Source organism: Calidris pugnax, unplaced genomic scaffold (assembly GCF_001431845.1).
Source record: "Calidris pugnax isolate Ruff unplaced genomic scaffold, ASM143184v1 scaffold25, whole genome shotgun sequence".
Classification (NCBI taxonomy): domain Eukaryota; kingdom Metazoa; phylum Chordata; class Aves; order Charadriiformes; family Scolopacidae; genus Calidris; species Calidris pugnax.
Genome location: NW_015090805.1, coordinates 3,955,819 through 3,981,547, shown reverse-complemented (window position 1 = coordinate 3,981,547; position 25,729 = coordinate 3,955,819). Strand labels below are relative to the sequence as shown.

Sequence of the window (25,729 nt, the reverse complement as noted above, 5' to 3'; positions counted from 1 at the left end):
TGTTGTTGCTGTCTTTCCTGCCATCACCTGAAAGATGACTGCACAAGGCATCACCTCAGTTAAGTAGGTAGAGAGGATGCACGCAGTGGGTGCGAAGCAGTTCCAGCATAGAGGGAAAAGAAAGTTACCTTCATCGGATTGGTACATGGTACATCCATGGGATGCCCTTCGCTCCCTTTTTCCTTTTTCACTTCCCTGATGTGTCAAGAAAGGCTAACAGGCTGTTTCTTTTGGGTGCCTGGAGCATCGTGACCAGCAGAAGTAGGGAGGTGATTATGCCCCTGTACTCGGCACTGGTAAGGCCACACCTCGAGTATTGTGTCCAGTTTTGGGCACCTCAATACAAGAGAGATATCGAGGTGCTGGAGCAAGTGCAGAGGAGGGCAACGAAACTAGTGAAGGGCCTGGAAGACAAATCATACGAAGAGCGGCTGAAGGAGCTGGGGCTGTTCAGTATGAGGAAGAGGAGGCTGAGGGGAGACCTCATCACTCTCTACAACTACTTGAAAGGACACTGTAGAGAGGTTGGGGCTGGTCTCTTCTCACAGGTAATTAACGATAGAACGAGAGGGAACGGCTTCAAGCTCCAACAGGGTAGGTTTAGATTGAACATTAGGAAGGAATTTTTCACAGAGAGAGTGGTCGGGCATTGGAACAGGCTGCCCAGGGAGGTGGTTGAGTCACCATCCCTGGATGTGTTTAAGGGACGTTTAGATGCGGTACTGAGGGATATGGTGTAGGGGAGGACTTTGTAGAGTAGGGTAGATGGTTGGACTCGATGATCCCAAGGGTCTCTTCCAACCTCAATGATTCTATGATTCTATGATCGTCTCAAATTTTGAGACTGATGGGCAAGTCAGTAGATAGCAGGATTTGGATGTCCAAAAGGAATTAAACCAGGATGTTAAACATTAGAAGGATATCTCAGCACGTGGTACTGAGGGCAAGGAGAATCATTCCAAAAGCTCTTTCATCTCAGAGAAGCCAGTTACTATGCAACATTGCACCCTATATTCATGACATCTTTTACATGGAGGATTATTTTAATGGACAAAGCTGGGCTTTATGTAGCAAGAGTAATCACAGAATCACATGGAATTGGAGGGGACCTCTGGAGATCATCTAGTCCAACCCTCCTGCCAAAGCAGGTCCACCTAGAGCAGGTTGTACAGGAACGTGTCCAGGTGGGTTTTGAATGTCTCCAGTGATGGAGACTGCACCACCTCTCTGGGCAGCCCGTTTCAGTGCTCTGCCACCCTCAAAGTAAAGTTCCTCCTCATGTTTAGATGGACATCTTATGTTCAAATTTGTGCCCATGACTTCTTGTCCTGTCACTGGGCAGTCAACTAAAAGAAAATGTGCTTTTACCCGTGTGCCACGTAGTAATTTCCAAGATGCTTACAAGATAAGCCTCCTCTTCAGGCTAGAAACAATAAAAGGTGTTGGACCCTCTGACATGAAACCACAGCAGAAGATGGCTGATTTCTGTGGCAGGGCATTCATCCCAGTACAGCTTGCAGCTTTCTGAACCCTGTTTAGCACTACAGCCAAATTTCCACATTTCATTATACTGGCAGGTACACATTGCTTCAGGCAGCATGAGATGTAATAATAAAATAGGGTGTGACTCCCTCAACCCACTGCCTTTAGACTAAACTTCCTTATTTAATTCAATTTCACAAATCAGAGTGATTTCATCAGACCCAGCCACTAAAGACATCCAACTTTCCTGGACATTCAGCTCTCTTTCCCTGCATTTGCTCAAGGACTTAAAATACTAGAATTAAAACAATGTCTTGGATTGCCCTCATGTTGCTTTTCCTTTGCTTTGGGGTGTGGGTTTTTGTGGTGGGGCTTTTGTTTTGTTTTTTAAATCATATTCTCAAAGCACTTCAGACACTGAATCCAGCAACTGCTTCCAAAAAAATCCAAGCAAACAGATATAAACCACTACTAAGGAAAATTATTTGTAAAAAAAAAAATATATATATATTTATTTGGTGCAGTGTTTACATGCAAGACAATTGCATTTCAGTACCAAAAGAGAAAACAAGACTAATAGAGTCATTTCATTCGAACGATTTATTCTTCTTAGCAAAAGTGACTTGATATGGCTTTTTGATCCTCTGTACTATGATTATAAGTTATTTTCAAAATCCTAGTTGAGGTGGCACTCTGATATTAATTACATTTTGCTAAAAACATACATGCAGACACATAAAGGAGAGCTCTAATGAATTAAAAGCCAGATTTTATAAATGAGGTAGTTCATCTGCTTACAAAGAAACGCAGATTTGTGTTTCTTTGTATAAAACACCCAGCCTCTGTACGTGTGTCTGCAATTGGAGTTCTATCGCTTGCAACACAGCCTCGTTGAAAAACTTTGTCCTTTGCCTTTCACAGCAGGGAGAGTTCAAGAGTCAAGCTCGATGGTGGCTGCCAGGAACCTCGCCATTGGGACAATTAACTCACCACTTCCTGCTACGGCTCTGAGCACGTAGTAGCACACATTAAGAGTGAGGGTAGGTCTTGCCCTTTTCAGATTCAGAGCAGCTTAAGGCAGAACAGCACTTTTAATTACTGACAGTCAGACTGGTCTCGCTACAAACAATCTGATTTGGACGATTGCTGCGTCAAGATCCTGAGGATTTTTAACTACCTGAATACACAGTTGTTTTTTTTTCCTGCGCCTCTACCATAGTGCATGGAAACTTCCCTTCATATATACTAAAAAACATTAATTTCTTTTTAAATTGCCAACCAGCAGCTCAGAGATTCAACATTCACATTTCTTCACATTTAGTTTAAAACGCCACTAAACCAACTGTCTCAGACGAAAATCATAAGTTAAATTCTGATTAAAATTGCCATTGTAAGCCTGCACCTGATTATCAAGTGAAAGTTACTCAACTAAAGAGAGACGTTTCAGCAAGCAGTTGACAGAACGACTTTCTGCCAGGCACCACAACAAGAAGAAAGGTGCTCATTGTGATAATCCTTGGCTGATTAAGATCAGTCACTGTAGCCAGCACAGAACCGAGTGTGCAATCCTTCATGTTATTTTTAAAAAGAAAATTCAAAGAGAAAAAACAAAATCATTTGCAAAGTGAATAAATATCCCAGGCACCCATGGCTTCATTTATTCTTGTTCTCAGAAATATTGATCATCAAGGAGAGGCAGCGTTGTCATCTGTTTGCCTGTTAAAAAAAAAAAACCAAACAAAAAACAAAGGTTCAAGTTTTGCTAACAAGCTGAAATTGCTAGGATGCTTCTCAACAGAATAGCTTCATTATCAGACTAGTCACATTTATTTATTTTTATGAATAAAATCAAGTTTTGGTATTTGAAACATTTAAAATTATTGAATTTTTATAATTTTTACCTGCATATTTTTATAAATCCAGTCTGTAAACACAGTCATATTTCCATACACTCCAGGCCTATTGGGACTAGCACAGCCAGTTCCCCAGCTGGTATCTCCAACCAGCCACCACACGGAGTTTTTGTTAGTTACTAGAGGACCTCCGCTGTCACCCTGCACAAAACACAAGCACATTGTTAGTGACCTCACCACCAGCAAAGATACAATCCATTTCACTTCAGGAATACATTTTAGGTTCCAAAAAAGGCTGATCACCATTTTAAGGCAGTCACTGAAGCAAAACATGATGGCAATTACAGTATTAAATGATGACTGCTTGCAACAGAGATTAAAATTGTTTGCCCAAAGCACTAACTGAGATAGGCGTTATTGACTTTCTTGTTCACAAGCATAATGCTAAGGTACCGCCATGATTATGAAGAGCATTTGTTCACTTTCAAGTACCAGATAACAAAACATCCTTGAAGCAGTAAAAAGGACTGCCTCACCCTCTTTGCGAATTGAGCAAGAACTTAGCACTGGCAGCCATTCAGAAGACCAAACAAAAGCTCTCCCTTTTAAAGGGATGCACCACAAAAGAAACTAGAAGCCCAACCAAAATGTTACTCAATTTTATTTTTTTTTTTGGTGGGTGATCTGTCTGTAATCAATAGATGATAAAAAAAAAAACAACCTACTAGTAAGACCACAAAAATAATGAGATCGTTATTAGGTGTTAATTAGGGATAATTACCTGACATGAATCAATTCCTCCTTCTAGATACCCGGCACAGATCATTGTAGGCAAAATCATGCCACTATAGATATAGATGGAATTACACTTAGAATGTTCTATTAAGGGCACCGTAACATAATTCAAGTTATTTGATGTTTTACCTAAAATTGAAACATGCACAAAAACACACATACGAAGACAAAATTAGAGCAAGCATCATATTACGTTGCAATTACAAATCCCAGCAGCTAGCACTCTTCAAGATGAAACAACTTACTAGAAACATGGGGATGGACACTTAAGATGTACGGTCTGCCACAAAGAGAAAACTGTGACATTAAAACGCCCTTCCAAGAGATCAATAAGTTACTCTGCATCAATGTCCATGTACTGTTAAGCAAGAGAACGTGGCACTATCTGCCTACTCCAGCCCCAAATCAACTGTGTCATACAGGGCTATTAAAAGCACGTGTAATCTGCAAGAGGTGAAGAGAACCTCCCTTACAGGAAGGTTTCATGGTCCAGCACAAGTGGCTTTAGTCAGAGTCCATCTTCCACAACACCCTGCTCCTTGCCCAGTACCTTCTCATACTGAAAGGAGAAACCTTCCCCCCCTTTCCTTCTCACTTCTTGCAAGTTTACTTGCATCATGCTATATTAGCTCAAGGTGGTGGAAATGAAAGACTCCTGCCCTTTCCTATGTCCACAGAGGACTGGCCTGGCACACAGCTACCCTCCTTATTACAGGAGAGGGCATTTGGGCACTGAAGTGGCCCTGATAATGAGGGCACAGAATTGTTTCCTCTGAGAGTATTTCTGGTCCCCAGTACTGATTTGAGGCTCCTTTGCAGGCTGCTGAATGCCACACATCCCAACTTGCTTTGGGACAGAATGCCCAGTGTAAATATTAGGGGCTGTAAAATGGGTGAGAAAAAAACAACGTATCAACAGATCTGGCTCAAACCACCCAATAACCCCTTGTAACAGTAATTTGTAGACTGAAGAGGACTGGTTTATGTAAAAGACCAAAATATTTGAAAGCCACCCTTACCTCCTTGGTGTTCTGCTCCCCACCCAGATATCCAGCACTGCTGATCAGGCTGGAACATCATTCCTGGGTTAGGCAGACAAACTGGCTGTATATAATCTGCAAAACAAACACAGTAACATCTGTAGTCCCAGATGCCCAGACATAATTAAAAATAAATGTGTATGAAGTATCTTGGCATGACCACCACTTAAACACAGACACACCATGCATTGTCTCTGCACTTTATCTTTCCTTGCGCACAAGCATCGCTGCGCAATGCAGGCAGCAGCAGAAAGCTTACCAGCTGCCCTTTCCCAAATGGCCACCTAACCTTCAGTACAAACTGAAGAACAAGCACAGTCAGTGGTTCTAGCTCAATTCATCAGGTTAACTAGAGCAATTAATACCATCTCTTCTTCTCTAGGTAGACCCGCTCTGGCGGGGGGGGGGGTTGGACTAGATGATCTCCAGAGGTCCCTTCCAACCCCCTATGATTCTATGATCACTAGAGGACAAATAAGTAGACAAACTTCCAACAAGTACCTCTCTGCATTCTCTTTGCAAAACCTGGCCGAAAATAACGCAAGCAGGATTCAATACCTGTATACAAGAGGTGTGAAACACAAAACCAGCCAACCTCACTATTTTCAGTAGCAGAAAAGGCCCTCCAGACTACTTTAAGCTTTAAGCTGATTCACTGAAACATGAAGGACCTGCACAGATAGCACCTAAACACATAAAGCACGTCAAATTTAAATAACTTTTTGTCTGCCAGTTTTTACTGCTTGCTTACAAACAACCTACATCAACTTTTTAAGAAAGGAACTTCTAACGTTTGGGGTTTTGGTTTGTTGGGTTTTTTGTTTGGTTGTTTTTTTCCCCCAGTTTTCATTTGACATAACTTGGTTAAGGATTCAGTCAGCTGCTCCACCTCTGCATCCCAAGTCTGCACACATAGGAGTGGCAATGCTTAAGCATCACAGAGCATTCTGGAGTAAAAGCACACTATTGACATGAGCCCAAACTTCCTTACCGTCTACTAGATTTAAATAAATCCTACTTAAAAAAAAATCAGAGGGTGTGCCCTCTGTCTCTACATCTATCCTGTCTATGTCTCTAAGGTATGTTCTTCCCGCCAGTATCTACTAGGATTTCTTGACCCATTTCAGAAACTTTAAAAGATGTGCTCAGTATCATTGGATTTTTGCCTTTATAAGAGCAGAATACATACCAGTAAAAGTCAGGGGTCTCTCTAACTTCATAAGGGCAACATCATTGTCTTTAGAATCTGTATCATAATCCGGATGGGAAATTATCTGTTGCACCCTGTGTCCATCTTGTAAGAACATCTCACTCTGGTACAGAATCCCAGCAAAAACCCTCCAGTTGTGCGGGTCAGCAAGTTGTCTACAGAAAAAAAGAAAGATGAGAAGATTTCCTCCTTTGGTAATGAGTCACAGATTATGACCTTGAAAAAAATTGTTTTCAGAAACAGCAGTCAAATGCATGTGTGACCAAGAATAAAGACGAAAAAGGAAACAAATCGCAAGACATCTAACTTTGGTAAAGCTTGACTCTAATTTCATAACTACATTTAAAAAAAAAAAATAATCTTTGAAATGGCTTAAGTATCACTGTCTATCCCCTTGGTCATTCAGCACAGCAAATTACAGTCTGAGACTGCAACACTGAAGCCTATTGATTTCCATGGCTGAGGGATCAAGCAGTTATTTCTGAACTCTCACATGTCAGTGGTATCACTCTCATGTACTATCCAAAGCATGCAAGAGCAGCAGAAGCCAGAACTAGTAAAAACATGATCTAGTGAAGGAATTTCACTATCTTGAAAATTCCAGGATTTTTTTTTTCCTTTGATTTTGGTGGGGGTGTTTTAAATGTTAAGCACACTCACTAGATGTAATTTAACTAGCCTCCTGTGCTTCAGCACAGTTTACAAATGCTCAACAAAAAACTTTCCATAAGTGTTAAAACTCCCTCCATGAGAACTGCCCAGGCAGTAGTGCTTGCAAGCTGTTCCCCCTCCAAAAAAAAAAATATTAAAAACCAGTTTTGTGCCAACTACAGCTTGGTTGCCATTTCTAAAGCTTTTGCAGAGCTCAAATTAGAAAACAAAGGAAGGATAAGATCATCACATAAAAATAAATACTTGCATTCTTTTTTCAAGGTTAAGGACAAAGTCATTTTACCTTGGCTTAGTCTCAAACTGTGATCTAGCCAATCAACCATTAAAATGTTTTTGCTTAGTGGGTTTTCCCTCCAACTGAAGCAGCCACCTTTTAAACATATTCTGCCACGGTGCACAAGGTATCACAACACCCTCAACTCTCCTTTAAGCTTCTATTTACGTTAAGTTAAAAATGAAAAAGCACCAGCTATTTTTGTTGTTGATGCCTATAGTAAAGTGTTCCTTGGATAGGTATAAATATACATTTAATACTGACTTGGGCTTTACTATGCTATGGCATGAAGATATGAGAAAATAAATGGTAGAGGCATCTTTAAATTTATTATTTCTACAGCTGTGCAATATTTGAGGGTTTGGGATCTTTTTTTCCTGTTGTTTTTCTGCAAAGTGTAATTCAACATTTTCAGGATAACATCGAATGTCTGCCATAAGTTTGGTGCTTTAAGTTGGGTAGGTATCTGTGCCCAACACTACCATCCAATTTAATTTCCACCTTTAACAAGTAAAATAAGATTTTCTTCCTGTAGAAAGCAGACAGATGACCTGCAGCCAGCCTCCTCCAGAGCAAGTTTTCCCTTAATACTTAAAAACCATACATAGCGAAAATACTGTGCCTAGCACATGCATTCGAGGCGGTGAGAGGGAAGAGCGTTTAATTCCATTTCAAAGCAGAAAGTCAGGAAACTTAGCTAAATTTGTGCGTTTCAGCCTGAAGCAAGGAAGATGGGCATTGGAGAGGCAAAGGAGAGGACTCACCCTTCCACGCAGTGTGCTGCCGTCACTATCCACTGGCGGGTGATGATGGAGCCCCCGCAGACGTGGGTGCCCCGCACGTGGAGGCTGACCTGCCACGGCCACTGCCCCGGCACTGCCCCGCTGCCACCCACGATCCTGTTCATCACGTTGGCGCGTTTAGTGGGCAGCCCACACGCTAAGGAGTCGGTTACACACAGAGGCATTAGTTAAAGAGGAAGCTGGTCTGGAAGATACTTCTGCAGCTCAGGCTTCACTAGCAGAGGGGAGCACAGACCACGTCTGACCTCTGCTCTGCTGCCCTGGACACTGAGATCCCAAGGCTCCCTGTCCCTCAAACCAGGACTCTCCCATAGCCTAGACCCCCTTCACATTTCACTGAATTTTCACTGAATTTCACTGAATTTCTAGAGTTGGAAGGGACCATAGAGATCATCTAGTCCAACTCCCCTGCTGAAGCAGGATTGCCTAGAGCTTGTCAGAGCATGTTACTCAGGACTGCATCCAGGCGGGTCTTGAAAATCTCCAAGGAAGGGGACTCCACAACCTCCCTGGGCAGCCTGTTCCAGGGCTCTGTCACCCTCACCATGAAGAAGTTTCTCCTCATATTTGAGTGGAACCTCTTATGTTCCAACTTGTGCCCGTTGCCCCTCGTCCTCTCACTGGGAACCACTGAAAAGAGCCTGGCTCCCTCCTCCTTCAACCCTCCCTTGAGATACTTGTAGGCATTGATAAGGTCTCCCCTCAGCCTTCTCTTCTCCAGACTAAAGAGTCCCAGCTCTCTCAGTCTCTCCTCATAAGGGAGATGCTCCAGTCGTTGAATCATCTTTGTTGCCCCTCGCTGGACTCTTTCTAGTAGTTCCCTGTCCCAGGGAACCCATGGGTCTGCATGACCCATGCAGACGTCATGATGAGTATTTGGCAGCTGCTGCCCTCAGTTCACCACAAACCAGAAACCAGTGGTTCATTATACCTTTGGTTGTGGTACTCAGGCATCTCTGACATGGAGATGTCAGAGCCACATGGACACACGCCATTGTGTTGTGCAACAGAACAGACAACAGCCAGGAGTTGCCTCATGGCAGCCATCACCATCAGGAACACACTGTCCACCCAACGGCCATGTGTCAGACAGTGGATGCACCACAGCCATCCCACCACTGCTGCTGAGCAAGAGCTCACAGGCAATTCATTTAAAGGAAGAAGTGGCAGCAAAGACCAAAGCAACTGGGGATCCAACATCCTCCTTGTCTCCTCTCCCACCCTGCTCCTTAAACTGTGCCGTTTGAAAATTGGGAACCACAGTTAAGTCATCTGCCCATCAGAAGACAGCATTTATTTATGCAGATTCAAAAAGATGCACCAGCCAGAGCACTTCAAAGCATGAGCAAGCAAAAGTTTGAGGAACACAGTCACTTACCTATGCAGCGCAGAGAAACCACATTTTGTGATGCACAGGAATCGCTGCAATAGAAACAGAAAAAAACCCAAACAGGACTTTAGGCACAGAGTGAAGCAAATGGTGGGCACAGTACACCCTCCAGCTGCTGCCTACCCTTTCCAGCTACGTGCCCTGCCTTCCCCTCCTCTTCCTGCTGAGCGTTCCCTCTTTTCTTCACTCTCTCCTGCTACCCTACCAGCAGCCATCTGGCCTCCACCACTTCTTGCATTCACCAAAACTTTCATGTGGAAGACTGCAGTCGCCAGTACAAAAGGTTTGTAAGCCTATTGAGGAGCAAGATGAAGAACAGCGTGAGAAAAAGTTGAGGTGATTTACGAAGTAGTTGTAGAAGAACCTAAACAAGGGAGCCATGGGAACCTTGCAGGCACAGCAGTCTACAGGTTTAGACACTTCAGAGTTGTTTAATGAGAATAAAAATGATACTGTCCACAGTGAAAGATCCATTTTTCATGCTGTGTGTTCATGTGACTGAAAAAAAAATATCAAATAGCTATACCAGCTGCTGTAAATGTGTTACAGCTGGTAGCTATTGTCACCATACAGAAACTCCTGCTGATGGTCAAAGAGCCTTAGAAAAGTATCTTTGACACGGCAGCCTTCTAGACAGCATGGAGGGAGCACGATAGGACATCTTCTCTTTTAAAAGAGGACAGGAAGGATGGAAAAATGACAGCTGTGTTTTTAAGCAGAAGGGAGAGCAGCTACTGCCATCAGATTAAAAGCAAAAGTCTCTCTCCCTCTAACAATCCCAATTGAAAGATGTGCTTGCATTATGCTACGGGCAGAAGCTACACCTCTTACAACAGCTAAAAAGACCCCTGATAAAAGGAAAGAAGTTTGGATTGAACAAAGATACCTGCTATACAGCTTTTTGTACAAGTCTATATTTCCAGCACTTGTGTTCACCTTCATGTAGCTTTTAAAGCTGCCATCAGTTGCTACTCCTTGACTGTAGTAATACGTATCTCTGCAAAACAAAAAACCCATTATGAAACTCTCTAGTTTCAGTTTACGAACAAGTAACAATAAACTGTGCCAAGCTAGAGCTTCCGACATGAACACCACTAAAAATAAGATTTTTATTTTTTTTTAAATTAAACACAGAACCCCGGTGGTGTAGTACAGCGCCAGAGAATCAGATTCTTCAAACATTTGTCAAGTTCTGTTTCCCATCAAACACTTACTAGATTAAAATAATATTTTTTATCTGATATGCATGCACAGTAGGAATCTTCAGCCTCATGAAACAGGGCAAGATGAAGAGATGCCTTTGCCAGTACTTTTACACACCACAGCAGAGTTTAGGTCCAATAAGTCATGACAGCCACGTTTCTGATGGACTACAACAGAGGCAGCAGTGCTGCTGTTCTGCTGGGCTTTCTAGCTGAGGACCAGTTCTGTGTAGTTGCTGCTGGGCTGTCACACTGGAGTGGGAACTACTGGGGTCATTGCTGGTTCAGAGACCTGAATTCTGAGCACCACAACGCAGTATGGGCACACACAAGTTTTGCCTGCCTGGGTTATAAATTCACTCCATTACTCCACCCACAACAGAAGACAGTACTTGCCAACTGTATCAAAGAGAGGCAATATTAAGTATTTCAACTGCAGAAGAATATAGGCTACCGCGTTACATGGGGAGAACATGGGCAGCACCCAGGGCCACAAATGTTTATGGAGATCTTCCACGTGAGCCAGTGCTACTTGTGCCCTCAGAAGACCAAGGCTTTCTGGGTAATACTGGTGATGACAGTTTAAGTCAGATCGGATGTTATTGAGCAACTGGAATGATCTGACGCAAGCTCTGGAAGATAGTTGTGAGTGTATTGGACACAATCATCCCCACTGAATAACTACTGCATGTGTACCAGACACCATTAATTGTTGGAGCAGCATTTCGTTTTGATCATGTAACAGCTACTGTCATTAAAATCAGATCCACCTGGGTTCACAAGAACTAGATTGCCAACTGCTTTTTGTTTCAGATATGCTTTCTTACAAATGGCAAGAGGGAAATTTTAACCTTTCTATGTACATACAAAGGCTGATGAAGGTTAGACTTACACACTGTAGCCCATGTCTTTACATGCAATCCTCCCATAATCGTCATTCCAGTCGTCTTGACAAACAGGATACCAGGATTTGCTGACTGGTGAATAAACTTCCAGGATAAAGTTTGGTCCATAAAGTCTAACTGCCAGAAAAGGAAGAAAAAAAAAAAAAAGAAAAAAAAACCAACATCAAACAACATCACACACTATATTACTGCTCTTTCTCTACTTATAAGTATTATTACCCATAATACATTCTTGTATGTATGAATTGGTATTAATTTAATGCTGCCTTCTACTTAGATTCTGAGTAAATATCAAGTAGACAGAAATACTGCAATAACTTAATTATTTTGTGTAAGGCAATTTCAAAGAACTATCAGTTTAAAAATGCAAGTGTACAAGATACTGTTCATCTTTTCATTTCAGCTTTTATGCTCAAAATTCTTTTTCACATTCTGCCACTGAGAAAGACTGCAATAGCCAATCTCTTCTTACCTTTTATCTACACAAACATGTATTTCTTAATATATCATATTACAATAGATTATATTTCATTTATAAGCAATATATATTTTATATTGTATCTTAGTACACAAAATTTCCTTAGAGAAGCACTTGTAAGGCAAGAATGTAACAATGAGCAATTACCTCTGATGCTCCATGCCCCATTATGTATTTATTTGCGCAAGAATTTAATATAAAATAGTTCAAGCAAAAGAACAGATTGAACAGGCTTCTCCAAAAACCCATTATTCAACCAAATGGAGAGGAACAGCTTTAAAGCATATGCCAGTAAATGCTAATCCTTCATGAGGCATGTGCAGAATAAAAGCTCCCAGAGAGAGAATAAGAGTTCAACTAGAATTTTCCAGAGTGGCACAGCACAACACAGGTGTTAGAAACAAGATGCCACACCTTTGGAAGGGACAAATGGATCTTTCCACCTTCCATCTTCAGATTCTTTTTAGTTGGAAACACTGATCGGACCAAGCTCTCTTACATAAAGGAGTTATGAAGTGGTTGAAGTATTATTGGGAGAAGGAGGAATGCAAAATATGTGACAAAAGACAAGCCTGACTGAAGACCATCAGATTTATGTTATCACCTGAAGTCCTACTAAGTCAGTGCCGACTGTTCATTCCAGAGACTATGTTACATTCAGTTTTGCACAAACCCGGTTCAAATCAAAAGGTAATATTTTAAAAACAGATTCAAAGTTAACCCAACTCAAACCCCAGAGTCAGTCATTTTGTTTCAACTTTTCAATTGGACTGGAAACCAATTGAATATCTAGATAGTGCTTCAAAGCGCTCAAATATCCTAAGCCATTTTAGAGATACACCTTCAGCTAAAATAGCCCTAATGTAACTTAGGCAAGCTTTGGACAAGGCAATTTGCTCAAGAATTCTTGCAAGTGGGTGAAGGTCCTCCCCCTTGACTGCCGGCACTCACCACACCGGGTTTCATCCTCCCCGTTGGGGCAGTCGTTCACTCCATCGCACCACTGCGAGGCGGGGATGCACACTCCTGAAGATCCACACTCTATCAAGGAGGTGACACAATGATCATCCACTGCAGGGGAGAGAGCAACACAGCCATCAGCCATTAGGCTGAACATCAGCTTAGCCTCAGGCGACTACTGCCAACTCTCATCTTAAGGAGTATTCCACCTCAACAGAGCAGAACATCAGAAAGAGCTCTTAAACTCGGGGATGGGAGGAGACCTAGCCTGACACAACAGAAGATGTATTGCTCTGTCCTTTACATCTCTTGTCAGATTAAGTAACTGATGCGGCTGATTGGATTTTGTCCACTGCCTCCCCTGAACATGCAAGCACCATTAAGTTGTCTAAAAGGAGTCAGCTTAAGACTGACTAAGCATAACACTTATAAACAGCAAAGGAGGAAGAAAGCAATTACTCCAATTACATCCTTTTGCTTTTGCTGCCATTTAAAACAAGATTACATTCACCCTGTATAAATCAAAGTGGGTAAAAAAACCCCTAAGAACACAAAGTGTCATCCTAATAGTTTTAAACAAACTCTCCTCTCTCCTCTCTTTTCTTGCACAGAGCAGATGGAAGAGGTTCCTAAAAACAAATTGTTTTTTAGTTTCCTTTGAAAAGTGGCTTTCATTGAAAGGAAAATTAAGATAGCACAAGACAAACTTTGCCTAAGCCAAACAGAATTGCTCTAGCCCAGCTTCAGAGCTTGGTCACCCCAATTGGGGATGACTTCCAAGGCAAATGTATCATCTGTGGTAAGGCTTACAGTGGTGAGACAGGCCAGGCTCACACAGAATTAATATACTTTCAAAGTAAAAGCCTCACAGAAACAAATAGACATGAATTACTTCTGCTCCAAGAGAGATACCATTTCCCATAGAGTGGTTTGGGCTGGAAGGGACCTTAAAGTTCATCCAGTTCCAACCCCCTGCCATAGGCAGGGACACCTGCCAGGTTACTCAAAAGCCCCATCCAGCCTGGTGTTGAACACCTCCACGGATGAGGCATCCACAGCTTCTCTAGGCAACCTGCTCCAGTGTCTCACCACCTTCACAGTAAAGATTTTCTCCCAAATACCTAATCTAAATATACCCTCTTTCAGTTGAAAGCCATTATGCCTCATCCTATTGCTCCACTCCCTGATAAAAGAGGTCCCCCCCATCTCTCCTGTAGGCCCCCTTCAGGTACTGGAAGGCAACTGTAAAGTCTCCCCAGAGTCTTCTCGTCTCCAAGCTGAACAACCCCAGCTTTCTCAGCCTGTCTTCATAGAAGAGGTGCTCCAGCCCTCTGATCATCTTTGTGGCCATCCTCTGGACTTGCTCCAACAGGTCCATGTCCTTCTTATGTTGGGCGCAGCAGAGCTGGACACAGTACTCCATGCGGGGTCTCACAATAGTGGAGTAGAGGGGGAGAATCACCTCCCTCAACCTCCTGGCCACACTGCTTTTGATGCAGCCCAGGATGTATTTGGTTTTCTGGGATGCAAGCACACGCTGCCATTACCTTGACCATATACAGTCTTGCAGTTAAGTTATACAAAATTATTTCAATCTCCTGCCTTACTTAAGTGAAGTCAGAATTTGGAACAAGTTTCATTTCACTGCACAGCAGTGATTTCCCAATGAAACACACTGCAGAATGAGTTGTCCACACAGTCACGTGACAGCTATCCCCAAGTGCAAATACCCTTGCAAGAGGTCAAACTACTCTTTACTAAACCCTACTGCACCGTTCAATTGTACTGACCAGCTTTTGCCAGACAAATTGGAGGTTTCCACCAGAACAAGCTGCTCCAGAAGAGTCAAAAAGCTGATGACATCACTTGATGTCAAAAACATCTACTTTGATGAAAGGAAAGCGATAGTAGCATTGTTTATTAAAAAGAATAAAAAACCCAACAACCAAAATTGAGCCATAAGGTAGTAACATTAGTTTACCTCTTAGGAGACAGGTAACAAAGAGTTTCCTGACCTTAATTCAGCATAAAGTGGAAGGTAAGAATGTATATTTCTACCTTTAAAAGTTTAATACGTCTTTTCTTTCAGAATATAAAAAAAATCTTACCCAAATACCAGATGAAGAAAGCAGCAATTCCACAACAAATGACTAGTAAAATGGATACTATAATGATTATGGTTTTCCTTACACCTGAAATGAAAGCAATGAGAAAAAGAGAAATTAGATTCACAAATAAGGTAATTTCCAGCCACCAGCACTCTATATTTCCTTGACACTATAAACAGGTATTTTTTGCCAGACAGACTTTTCTCCATTCCACCACACTTCCTCCAAATCACCCAGATTCCTGTCCAGTTGCCCCATCAGCCCAGCCAGCTCCTACTTCTTCACCCGCTTCAATAGCTCCTTCAATACAGGAATTGGAAGGGAAGATGCCTTTTATTTGTTATCTTACTCTGGAAAACCTTAAGTCTAGAATTGGAAGAAATCCCGACAAAACTTACTTGATGCATGTGTTCTCCTGGATGAATGCACTACAGGACTAGTTGACTGACGGGTAACAACCGTTGGGACATAGCTTGGCACTGACGGAGCATTTGTTGAGAAGTGCTGTGGATTTGGGTTAGCACCTACTGGCTGCCTGGTAGAATACAAATTTTCTGGCTGAAAGCCATGATTTTCATAGTATGGCGGTGGACTCTAAATTATAATGTTGAGAGGAAGGAAATGAAAAAAAAAACCAAAAAACAAACAAACAAAAGGCAAGACTGTAATTAGGACAAAATAAGTTTCAGATGCCATTTACATTCAGAACCCTACTAAGTAATTCTGCCAAGGCAGAAATTCACCATATTAGTGACTCCAATTTACACAGAGAAAGAGTTTTACAGCACATGCCTAATACCTCGCACTTTGAATAATAAAAATAACAGAGAGTGAGGCTGGAAGGCGTATGAAGAGATCAGTTTCCTGATCCAAAGTAACTCAACCTAAGCAAGATTCTTTAAGCCCAGCACAAACCACGGCACTGGAACATCTGACAAGGTAGAAATAAGCAGCATGGACAGTTTTAGGCAGTACCATCTTAGAAAGAAATGCTGACAAGTAACAGCCTTTGTGTGTGCAGTTCTCCAGGCCCAGGACAAACGCTTACTGCCCCATTTTGTCCTACGACACCACCAGGTATACCTAAGCTATTTCTGAAATGCACTGGCCTACAACAGGTTGTGGAATATTTATCCTGGAAGAGCTTTAAGAACTAGTTCGAAGCCATTCCAATCTATCCCTCCAAAATAAGCTTTAAAAGCATAAATCTCTCCCAGGACCATCTGAGCATTTGAAATGGTAGTTAATTCAAGCCTCTTATACCTGCCTCACAGTATATCTTTCCCTTTTTGCAGAAAAGTAAGCACAACAAATACGCCACATTTTAGAAGACTTGCTAACCAGGATATCACTCAATAGGCTGTTACTTGTACAGAATAAAAACCTCATTAAAAAAAAAAAAAAAACAGAGAGGAATATTTTTCATATTTTGTTTACTTACTACAGTAGAGGTCATCTTTCCTTTGTCAGCAGTACTGAAACAATTCAAGTATTTGGAAGTAAAGTGTGAACCTGCAATCAAAAAGAAAAAAAAAAGGAAAAGAAAAGAAAAAATCACAAACAGAAACTAACTAACTTTGTTCACCTTTCTTGTCAGTTTTTCCTTTGGAAAAATGCCAAATCTGGAGTTAAAAAAACCCCCACGATCGGAAGCAGTTCAAGAGAGGGTACAAATTAAGGTGCAGCATGAAATCGGATCTCAATAGCCTCTCAATACAACCTTGAGGATTATACAGTGGCAACTATTCATTAACACGAGCACCACACAAACTGAGAAGATTAAGTTAGTGCTCACTCTCGCTGACAGAATGAGAGTTAAAGAATACCCTGGCAACAACCCACACGGTGTCAATACCAAGTTCAGGTCCTCCTGCCTCTCTCAACACTTACTCATGTATCGCTCTGAGGTTTATGACACAGAAACGAGAACATGAACAAAGCATCAGGAAATACAAATTCAACTAACTTATTTGATTATGCCATGGCTAACAGCCCCACAAGCCACATTCTTTTCACTCTTCCGTGTTGCCAACAGTTTTTCTTGGTTATATGTTGTAGCCAACACACCAAAAACAGGGAGAGAACACAGCAGGGAAACAATACGCCACATCATACAAATGTTTTTCAAATAGAGTAAGAGAGGAGCTACATCCAATGTTTCAAGCATATAGCAGTTTATTTTAAAGTTAAACATTAACACTAAGTAAAACCACAGATTAGCAAAGACACCAGAAACACAAAATACTTGCTGCCACAGATCTAAAATAGGCCTTCACAAGCAATCATTTAAATAAGTTACTTAATCTATTGAGTCCCCTCATAACATTATTCTACATGAAAAAAAAAACCTTGGCAGTGCTTCGGTCATGCACTGAGAAATGTTTTTCTCCAGCCTCCTGTGCCATGCCCTGCACACAGGCACATTGGGCATGATCCCTGTCCAAAGCCATAACTATGAAGAGCAGTTGCATTAAGACACAGCATAATTCAGCCCGAAGTATAAGGTTATGTTTCAGAACTTGTACCAAGGTGTCATTTCACCCAAAACTAAACTGCAAACGTCCATGAAGCAGATTTCAACAGCAGCTTGACATCTTGAGCGTGCCAATACTTTGTGACAGTTTAGGAAGGCTGATTCTGGTATTTGCTTATTAACGCTAGCAAAAAAAAAAGTAAATAACAATGCACTGTTGAACTCTTATTTGCACAGCAGACAGGTGAAAAACAAGTCTTATTCCTACTTACAGTAAGTCCATCAGATTGGTGACTAAGGCTTCAGGACTCCTGCTTTATGTCGCGTCCATTCTTACTCAGCTCTTCAGAGCAGAGTCACGAAGTGTAGTTCTGCCCAGGCTTAGAGGACAAGTAACAAATCACAGGAAGATATTTTTGTTCCTTGTTCTCTGAAAAGGAGAAAAAAAAAAAGGATTAGGAAGTTTAGTGATAGCAGACAGAAGAATACCAGGCAGTGATTCTGAGGTAAGCCAACAAGTACTATGACCAAAGAAAAACACAAACATTTTTTACATTGCAATCTGAAAGGGTTTGCAAATTGGCAGATGACAGTCTTCCTTACTGGTTGGTTGGTTTTGGTTTTTAAATGAACTGAGGGGAAAATATCTCTGTTGCTTAACTGGCTTTCAATCATCACTGTCAATTTAGTTCTTGTTAATCTATTTCCCATCCAGCTTCTGAATAATAACTGCTTTCCATTATCACACCACAAAATACAGGAAAGTCATAGGTACATACAGATTTCCATGGCCAGTGTATCAAAAATAGACTAAACCAAACCTACTGGGCTCCAATTAGTTTGCAAACATTTAAGGCCAAAATCAATGGGTAGCATCCAATAACGATATAATCTAGTTTTCTTAAACACACATCACTGACACTTAAAAATGTTTTACAAATACATCAAGGGTGCTGCAACAACTTCACAGATAAGGAAGATGGGTCATGGAGAAACAAACTGACTTGTGAAATGCTCCCCATCCCAACAACTATAGAGCTAGAAGAGACCGGTCTGTCTTATCTCAGTCCAACACTTTGGCCTTTAGCTCACCTCACATTTAAATAGATGACACATAAAAGTAGCAAAAGTGTTCATTGGGAACACCCAACTATCCTTTCTTCCCACTGCCGGTCATTCCTCCTGATGTCTGCCGAGCTGTAATGGTACTTTACTGGGTACATCTGAAGAAACCAGCCTCAAGACTCCTTTAAAGTGAGCTGGTGGAGTTAAAAGGGTACAGAGATCCCCAGGCAAGGAAACAGGGATGGATCTCACCACACACCCACAGCAGGCTTGAAGGTATGAAGAGATAGGGCTCAGGGAGCCGGAACCTTGCAGGATGGCTTCCTAACACCCTCTCGCTTTGGAAAGAGTACACCTAAATAATGAAAGGCACCCATCACTCATATGCAGCCAAGCCCTTGAACTTCAAAAACTTGAATTTACTCCAGTGTGGATGGAGCAGAACCAGCAGCACAGAAGGTCCAAAATCAAGTGTGCTTTTATTGCATAGTTCTGGAAGTAGAGAAATAATCCTACTGTTTCTAATGACAAGTGATAATAAGAGTATAAAACATATAGCCATCATTGACTATATGACATATAGCCATCATAGTATACTGATGAATACAGTGCAATGTATTGCCTCACAGCTCGCAAATATTACCTGAAATATCTTAGCTTCTTCTCACATATGCCTTAGGAGCATTATAATTAAATTTCTGTTGTGGGTCATTAAGATTAAAAAATACATCATTTTTTCCAATAAAAGTTGTGAGAACGAAAAGAAAATTAAAAATTTTGAAAATATTAGATTAATTCAAAACAAATTTAATCCAATAGCTATTTTATACAGATTTCTGCAAATCAATTCTTTATATTTAAGCAAAAGTTGCAGTAGAGTTGGTCTGTATTTCATTTGGTAACACACTACTTAATTGAATATAGACTTCCTGGACTCTTAGTCCTCCAAATGCTTGTGTTCCTCCCTACCACAGTGACAGCCACTCTGTCCCCTGGACAGGAAAAGCACTGAGCACAGAGTCTCGCGGCTCAGCTGTAAGTGGTCCTCAAGTCCTCCTAAGCCCCTCACCTCGCTACTGCTGGGCGAAGGTGAGCCTCCGCTTTTGCATCCTTACAACAGCATCAGGTCATGACTCCTTTATATCGCACCTGTCCTTTGCTAGCCAGGAGCCAACATCCCAAAAAGATAACAGAAAGAACCAAAGGCACAGAAACCCTAAAGATTTAACCACAATTTTATTAATGCAGCCAGGCTTGCTGGCTTTTACCCTTTTTTCTCCATGCAAGAAATAATAATGGCTGTCATAATTATTAATTAACAGCAGTACCATGCTTTGGAAGCGTAGAGTTCCACAAGTCCATAAGGGACTCTTTGCCAGGAGGTGTAATGATAGGACAAGGGGAAATGGTTTTAAATTGGAAGAAAAAAGATTCAGATTAGATCTCAGGAAGAATTTTTTTACTATGAGGGTGGTGAGACACTGGAACAGGTTGCCCAGGGAAGTTGTGGATGCCCCATCCCTGGAGGTGTTCAAGGCCAGGCTGGATGGGGCTTTGAGCAACCTGCTCTAGTGGGAGGTGTCCCTGCCCATGGCAGGGGGGTTGGAACTAGATGATCTTTGAGGTCCCTTCCAACCCAAACCATTCTATGATTCTATTCTATGATTCTAAGTACCACTATGTTAGTTTCCACAAGCTTTCCTATAGAGATCACTGTATGTTGTTTCCATGCCTAGACGCCTAAGTCAATAGGATGGAATAATTGCCTTCAGATATCCTGATATAACACTGTAAATTCAACTTGGCCAATGGAGGTAGAGTTATATTGGCAAAGGTAGACTTCCTGCATTTACGTATTACTTCAATACATATTTTGTGGCATTTCCTGAAATAGAAACCCCATTAGCTGTTTGCTAAGCTCTACGATAGGTATCAGCAATTGGAAAAACAACAACCAAAAAAACCAAACTAGTTCTTCGCAGTTAGACCTACGTAAAAGCAACCACAGACAAACAAACAAGGAAGGAGAGGACGGAAAAGCTAAAAACCAAATGCATGAAATCAAGTTCAGCTTCTAAAAGGAGGAAGCATAAAAGCATCCAAACAGTCAGCATGAACACTGATTAAGTGTCACGTGCAAAAAATGAACAGTTCCCTTTACCCAGATAAAGAAATACAGCACATGCAAATGAACAAACTGGCAAAACTCATTAAGATAACAAAGGAGTAATTCCAGTGCAAAGCTCAACCTTATTAAAAGGTAAACCAACAAATTACAGTTTTTGTTGATGACATTAAAAAAGAAGTATGCTTTTTTTTTATTCCCAACCATTTTATAACAACCTAGAAGTTTCAGTAGCATAACCTTAAACACAATATAACTATGATATGAATGCGAGGAGGTAAAGGGAGGAGGCATGATACAAAAAATAAGAGAGAAAACAATCAAAGAGGTGATTCCAGACCCCTTTACATGCTCTTTCCACACACTGGGAGATTCCTGCCTCTGCTACCTGGACAAGAGAACTTAGCCAAGATTCCTGCTTAACAAGCAGCACTAAAAATTACCATGAGTTGCAAATGAAGTACCAAAAGGTTAAAAAACAAACAAACAAAACAAAACAAAAAACCACCAAAAAACCCCCACAGTTATGTATAAAAAAAGGAAAGGAACTAAATAAAGATTTTCATCTCATTTCATCATCAAGATTTCCTTAATGCGTCTTCAGGAAGTAGTATTGAGTATTTTTACTGCTGTGATTAAAAAAAATTACTCTAATTTACTCCACAAGGTAAAATTTATCCTCTGGAAGGGGTCAAAGACAAATCAACAAGCAACTGAATGTCTCAAAGTAATCAAAATCAGGTTATTCCCACGTCCTGGCCTGTTGGCTAACCTTCTCAATAGAGGCAAGCTCTACTCAGTGTGCCTATGCAGTAACATTACACATCCTGCAGAGCACTATAGGAGACTATGTAAATATTTATATAAAATATTGCCACAAATAGAGTTTCGGCATTCATACATCTCCTAAGAAATTGCTTTGAAACTATTCTAGATTAGATTATAAAATATCATTAAACTGTGGAACTACTTATCAACAGGTGTCTAAGAACATTGCCTCTTGATAAGCACTGCCAGCAACTCAAATAAAGTCCACAGCAGTATTCCCAAGGCCAGCAAACCAAGACTAATACAACTTCCATGTTAAAAAAAAAAAAAAAAGTGTTAAAAAAAAGGCATTACAAAAGCTGTGAGCGTAGCAGTTAGCAGTCTCATTTTAAACAGCTGTATGATGCTGTATTAATACTATGAATAATCATCTACCATAAATATATAAATACCATAAAAACGGTAACATTTGTCTTCTCTCAAAACAAATGTTAATGTGAAACTCAGCCCATCACAAGTACATGGAATCATCTAGGTTGGAAGGGACCTTTAAGATCATAGAATCCAGCCACGAAAACATCACATGTCTTTCTTAGGAAAGGTGGGGTGGGAAATGAGGCTGATAAGCTGTTACGTAGCTAAGTGGATAATGAGTGGCAGAAGACACTAAAAAAAAAAAATAACCAAAAAAACATATCTGAAATAAAAAGGTCCAAAAGCCCAGAAGAACCAGATCTACCAACGTGGTAGGAGATGGACCTATTGGTCAGACAACAAACTGCAGAGGCAGCCATTGCTCACAGCACCCACCACCCCATGTGCACAGATCACGGTGTTGCTAGAGGATGAAACAACAGCCAGCCTGGCATTTGGATGCTTTCTTCCCCTACATTAAAGCCCTGGTTCTGCCTCTGCCCTCCTCTTTCGATGGCAGGAGCAAATAAACTCATCTTCTGGCAGTAAAATTCAAGTCTCTATTTACAGCATCGAAAGTCTCTGGCAAGCTCTTGAGAGCAAAAAAGCTCTCAAGAATACTTCTTTACCACATTCGAGTTGCAAATTAATATTGTATGAATATGGTACCAGTAGCTACCCACTTCAAAGAAAAATGAAACCCAGCAATATTAACAAATCAGACTTATTTAGGTATGTGTTCAGGTCAGCTGTTTTCAGTCTGTGAACTACATATCCTGAGGAGCTGTAAATCACTTCCAAGGGGACTATGGCAAATTAAAAAGAAAAGCAAGCCTGCTGGCAGGAGGTTTGAATTCATTCCATGGGGAGGCTCGTATTGCCAGAGACAGTTTTAGGGATCCAAGCATCAAAGGCACGGGAGAAGTATTGATGTAGTAGCATGGACACAGCTAGGCTACCATCACGGTACTGGAACTACTCAGTGTGGACTGTCCCTTGAACGACCCAGGAGGAAGAGCCCATGTCTCCAGAGAAACTCTAAGAGAAATATTTTGACCAGCACTCCAGAATACTGTTTGGCTTTGTTTTTCCATCAACATCCAGGAACGTAGTTTCAATTTACTTCCATTTTCAGGCGAGACTACCATGATGGATTTGCTCTAGGCTGACTTCCCTATGTACCAGCATAATTTTTAGCAGTTTAAGAATGAAATGAAAAAGGAAGAAAGACGTTAAGTCCTACTTTGACATCAAATTTTATCTTAGCCCACCTGCCTTTTGGCTTTACATTTACGTTGATACCCATAGGTAACAGCCACAATTGCAATCATTTCTCAGTTTCATTGATCTCTGCCACACACAACAACCACCTCTCCCCCTGCCTCACACTGACTTAGTTGATGCAAATCGTCCTTCAGAGGTGAAGCTGCTTCCTTTGGCTCTTTCTAAAGCACTAAAGGCATTAGTGTCACTTTACTCGGGGCAAACAAGGCAAAAGGAAAAAAGCACAATGTGAGAATGGTCTCTTAAACTCACTGACACCCACCCAGAAACCCGAGGTGAAATTCGAGGTCCAGGTAAGCTACGATCATCAGCAAAGCCACCTGAGGGGAGGTGTGGAGTGGGGGTTGATTTCAGCATTCCAAGCTTTGGCCAGAAGTTTCAATGATATGACTCCCAATGCCAAGAGTGGGATGGCACACTTCCAACAGCATTGCTCTTCCAAAATTACTTGACCACTTGTTATTACTTGACAACTGTAGCCAGAAGTTAGCTCTTATGGAAGAAACCAAAGCTGTGGTGACACTAACACCCAAAGAAGAGGCCCCAGGACTGGGGTGCCGTTCTAATTTATTCTCCGTGTGAGCGACTACTCACTCGGTGACCTTGAAGACAAGCTGCCTCATCGCGCAGCCTCTCGCCTCCCTTCAATCACAACGCAAAGAGATGGACAACCTCCACCTCGAGAAGTACGAGGTGGGACGGCGTTGGCGTGCGAAGAGCACTTGTCCTCCTCGTCTCCAGCACCTCCTCGGAGCGCGTTAGTCACTTCACAGCACCCATTCCCCTTTGCTGGGCCTGTTGAGCTCCAGTCTTGCCTCCCCCACCGCCCCGTGGGGACGCCCAACCGTGTCCGCCCTGCACCCACCGGCGGAGAAACCGGCTGCGGAAAGGGGGCAAACTGGCTAAAACGGAGGCAAACGCCGCTGAACGGGGCGAGCTGGCGTGCCCCCGCGATTTTATAGCCAGCGCCTCCTTTTCTGGCTCCCGGGAGAAGCCACCGCCGCCACCGCCATCACCCCCTCCTCCTCCTCCTCCAGCCCCGGCAGCGCCCGCGGGGCTCTCCGCACCGACCCCCGGCCTCCCCGCCATCGGGGGACGGGGGATTTTCCGGTGCCACCAGGGTCCCCTCCGCACCCCACCCACCCCCCCTCCTAAAGCAAAGCTGAAGTTTTTCAATTAAAAGCCAAAAAAACCGCAGGCGCAACTCCGGAGCGGCCGGGACGGGCTCCCCCCCCCTACACTCCCCCACCGGGATGGCGGCACCGCCCGCCCTGCGGGAGCCGCCTGGCCCCGGAGGGGGCTCCTCTCGCCGCGGGGAAGAGCCGGGGAAAAGAGGGCCAGGGCCGGGGCCGGTCGGCGGGGAGCGCCGCGCTTACCTGCGGCTGTCCCCAGCGGAGCGGAGCCGGGACGCGGGCGCAGCGAGGCGGGAGCAGCCGCCGCGGCCGGGGAGGAGTCAGGCGGCGGGGGGAGCGGAGAGGGGGCAGGTGCCGCCAGGTGGATGCGCCGCCCGGCCCCTTCCTCCTCCCTTCTCCCTCCCTCCCTGCCCGCCCCGCTCCCCCCGCGCCCCCAGGGAGACGCCGAGGGTCCTCACCCGGCGGGGGGGGGCGGTGGGACGGCGCCCACTGGTCCTCCGGGACGGAATTGGGGCCGGGGGGGGACACAGGAGGACCTGCTTGGCCGGTGGACCCCGATGAGGACCGAGGATCCCCTTTCTCCCCCGCCCTCCTCCTCTTCCTCCTCCTCCTCCCCGGACATTTGGGAAACAAGCCGAAGGGAAGCAAAGGGAGGCGCGGGCAGGGCCCCGCATCCCACCCCCCCGCGCCGCGGTACCGGGGGTGCCTCCCCGGTGTAAGGCTCCCCACCCCAGGGACGGGGGTGTCGCGTCTCCTCCGGGCGGGATGTCCCATCCCAGGCGTTGCTTTACCTGCTCCAGCCTCGGCGTGCTGGGGTGAGGGACCCCCGCCTTTCTTGTTGTACTTACACACGGGTCCCCGTGAGGCTGCCTTTCGGGGTGCTGCACGCAAATCAGAAGCCACAAGGCTTCCCCAAACAGGGCAGCTCAGGAGCCGATAAGACCGGTCATAAAATACCCAGCTCGGGGAAATGACTTCCCTTTTCTTTTGCCTTCTAGGGCCACTTTAATAAAGAGGCAGGCTGAAAAATTACTGCAATCTAAATTGTCAACGTTACATATAACGTTCTAGTCACCCCTGGTAACTCTCCTACCTCCACTCTCTACAAATGAGTGAAGTTTTTCTCTGCCAAAGCTGAGCTCCCCTGCAAAAACAAATCCACTTCTTCCCAAAATCTCAGAGTACGACTGGAAAAGTGCATAGGTGTTTGAAGAAATTCCACTCACTTTTAATAACAGCACCAAATGAGCTACAGTACCGCCGCACGCTACACTTCACACCTCTGTACAGAGACT

General features: G+C 43.0%; 1 protein-coding gene across 3 annotated transcripts; it reads right to left on the bottom strand.

Annotated features, from left to right (window-relative positions):
- Positions 1 to 2,064: 2,064 nt before the first annotated feature.
- TMPRSS2 (transmembrane protease, serine 2) lies at positions 2,065 to 25,332 on the bottom strand. Of its 3 annotated transcripts, none has more exons than XM_014937973.1 (15): positions 25,283 to 25,332; positions 17,918 to 18,075; positions 16,614 to 16,684; positions 15,571 to 15,766; positions 15,173 to 15,256; positions 13,056 to 13,175; positions 11,614 to 11,743; positions 10,406 to 10,516; positions 9,508 to 9,551; positions 8,091 to 8,265; positions 6,360 to 6,535; positions 5,150 to 5,245; positions 4,117 to 4,259; positions 3,384 to 3,536; positions 2,065 to 3,198 (listed from the first exon to the last, which is right to left on the bottom strand). In XM_014937973.1, exons 3-15 carry the CDS (start codon positions 16,626 to 16,628, stop codon positions 3,187 to 3,189), a joined length of 1,455 nt encoding a protein of 484 aa, XP_014793459.1. In that variant the 5' UTR covers positions 16,629 to 16,684; positions 17,918 to 18,075; positions 25,283 to 25,332; the 3' UTR covers positions 2,065 to 3,186. The 3 variants fall into 3 exon arrangements, with proteins under 3 accessions (XP_014793459.1, XP_014793460.1, XP_014793458.1); XM_014937974.1 differs by lacking the exon at positions 25,283 to 25,332 and adding an exon at positions 25,226 to 25,247; XM_014937972.1 differs by lacking the exon at positions 25,283 to 25,332 and adding an exon at positions 24,678 to 24,814.
- Positions 25,333 to 25,729: the final 397 nt, after the last annotated feature.

Bases quoted from the DNA above. Each gene is read 5' to 3' on its own strand.
- TMPRSS2 (XM_014937973.1), bottom strand. The intron at 9,552-10,405 runs GTATCTTTGTTC...TTTCTATTGCAG, and splicing joins TACAAAAAGCTGTATAGCAG to CGATTCCTGTGCATCACAAA. The intron at 8,266-9,507 runs GTAAGTGACTGT...CCGACTCCTTAG, and splicing joins GGTTTCTCTGCGCTGCATAG to CGTGTGGGCTGCCCACTAAA.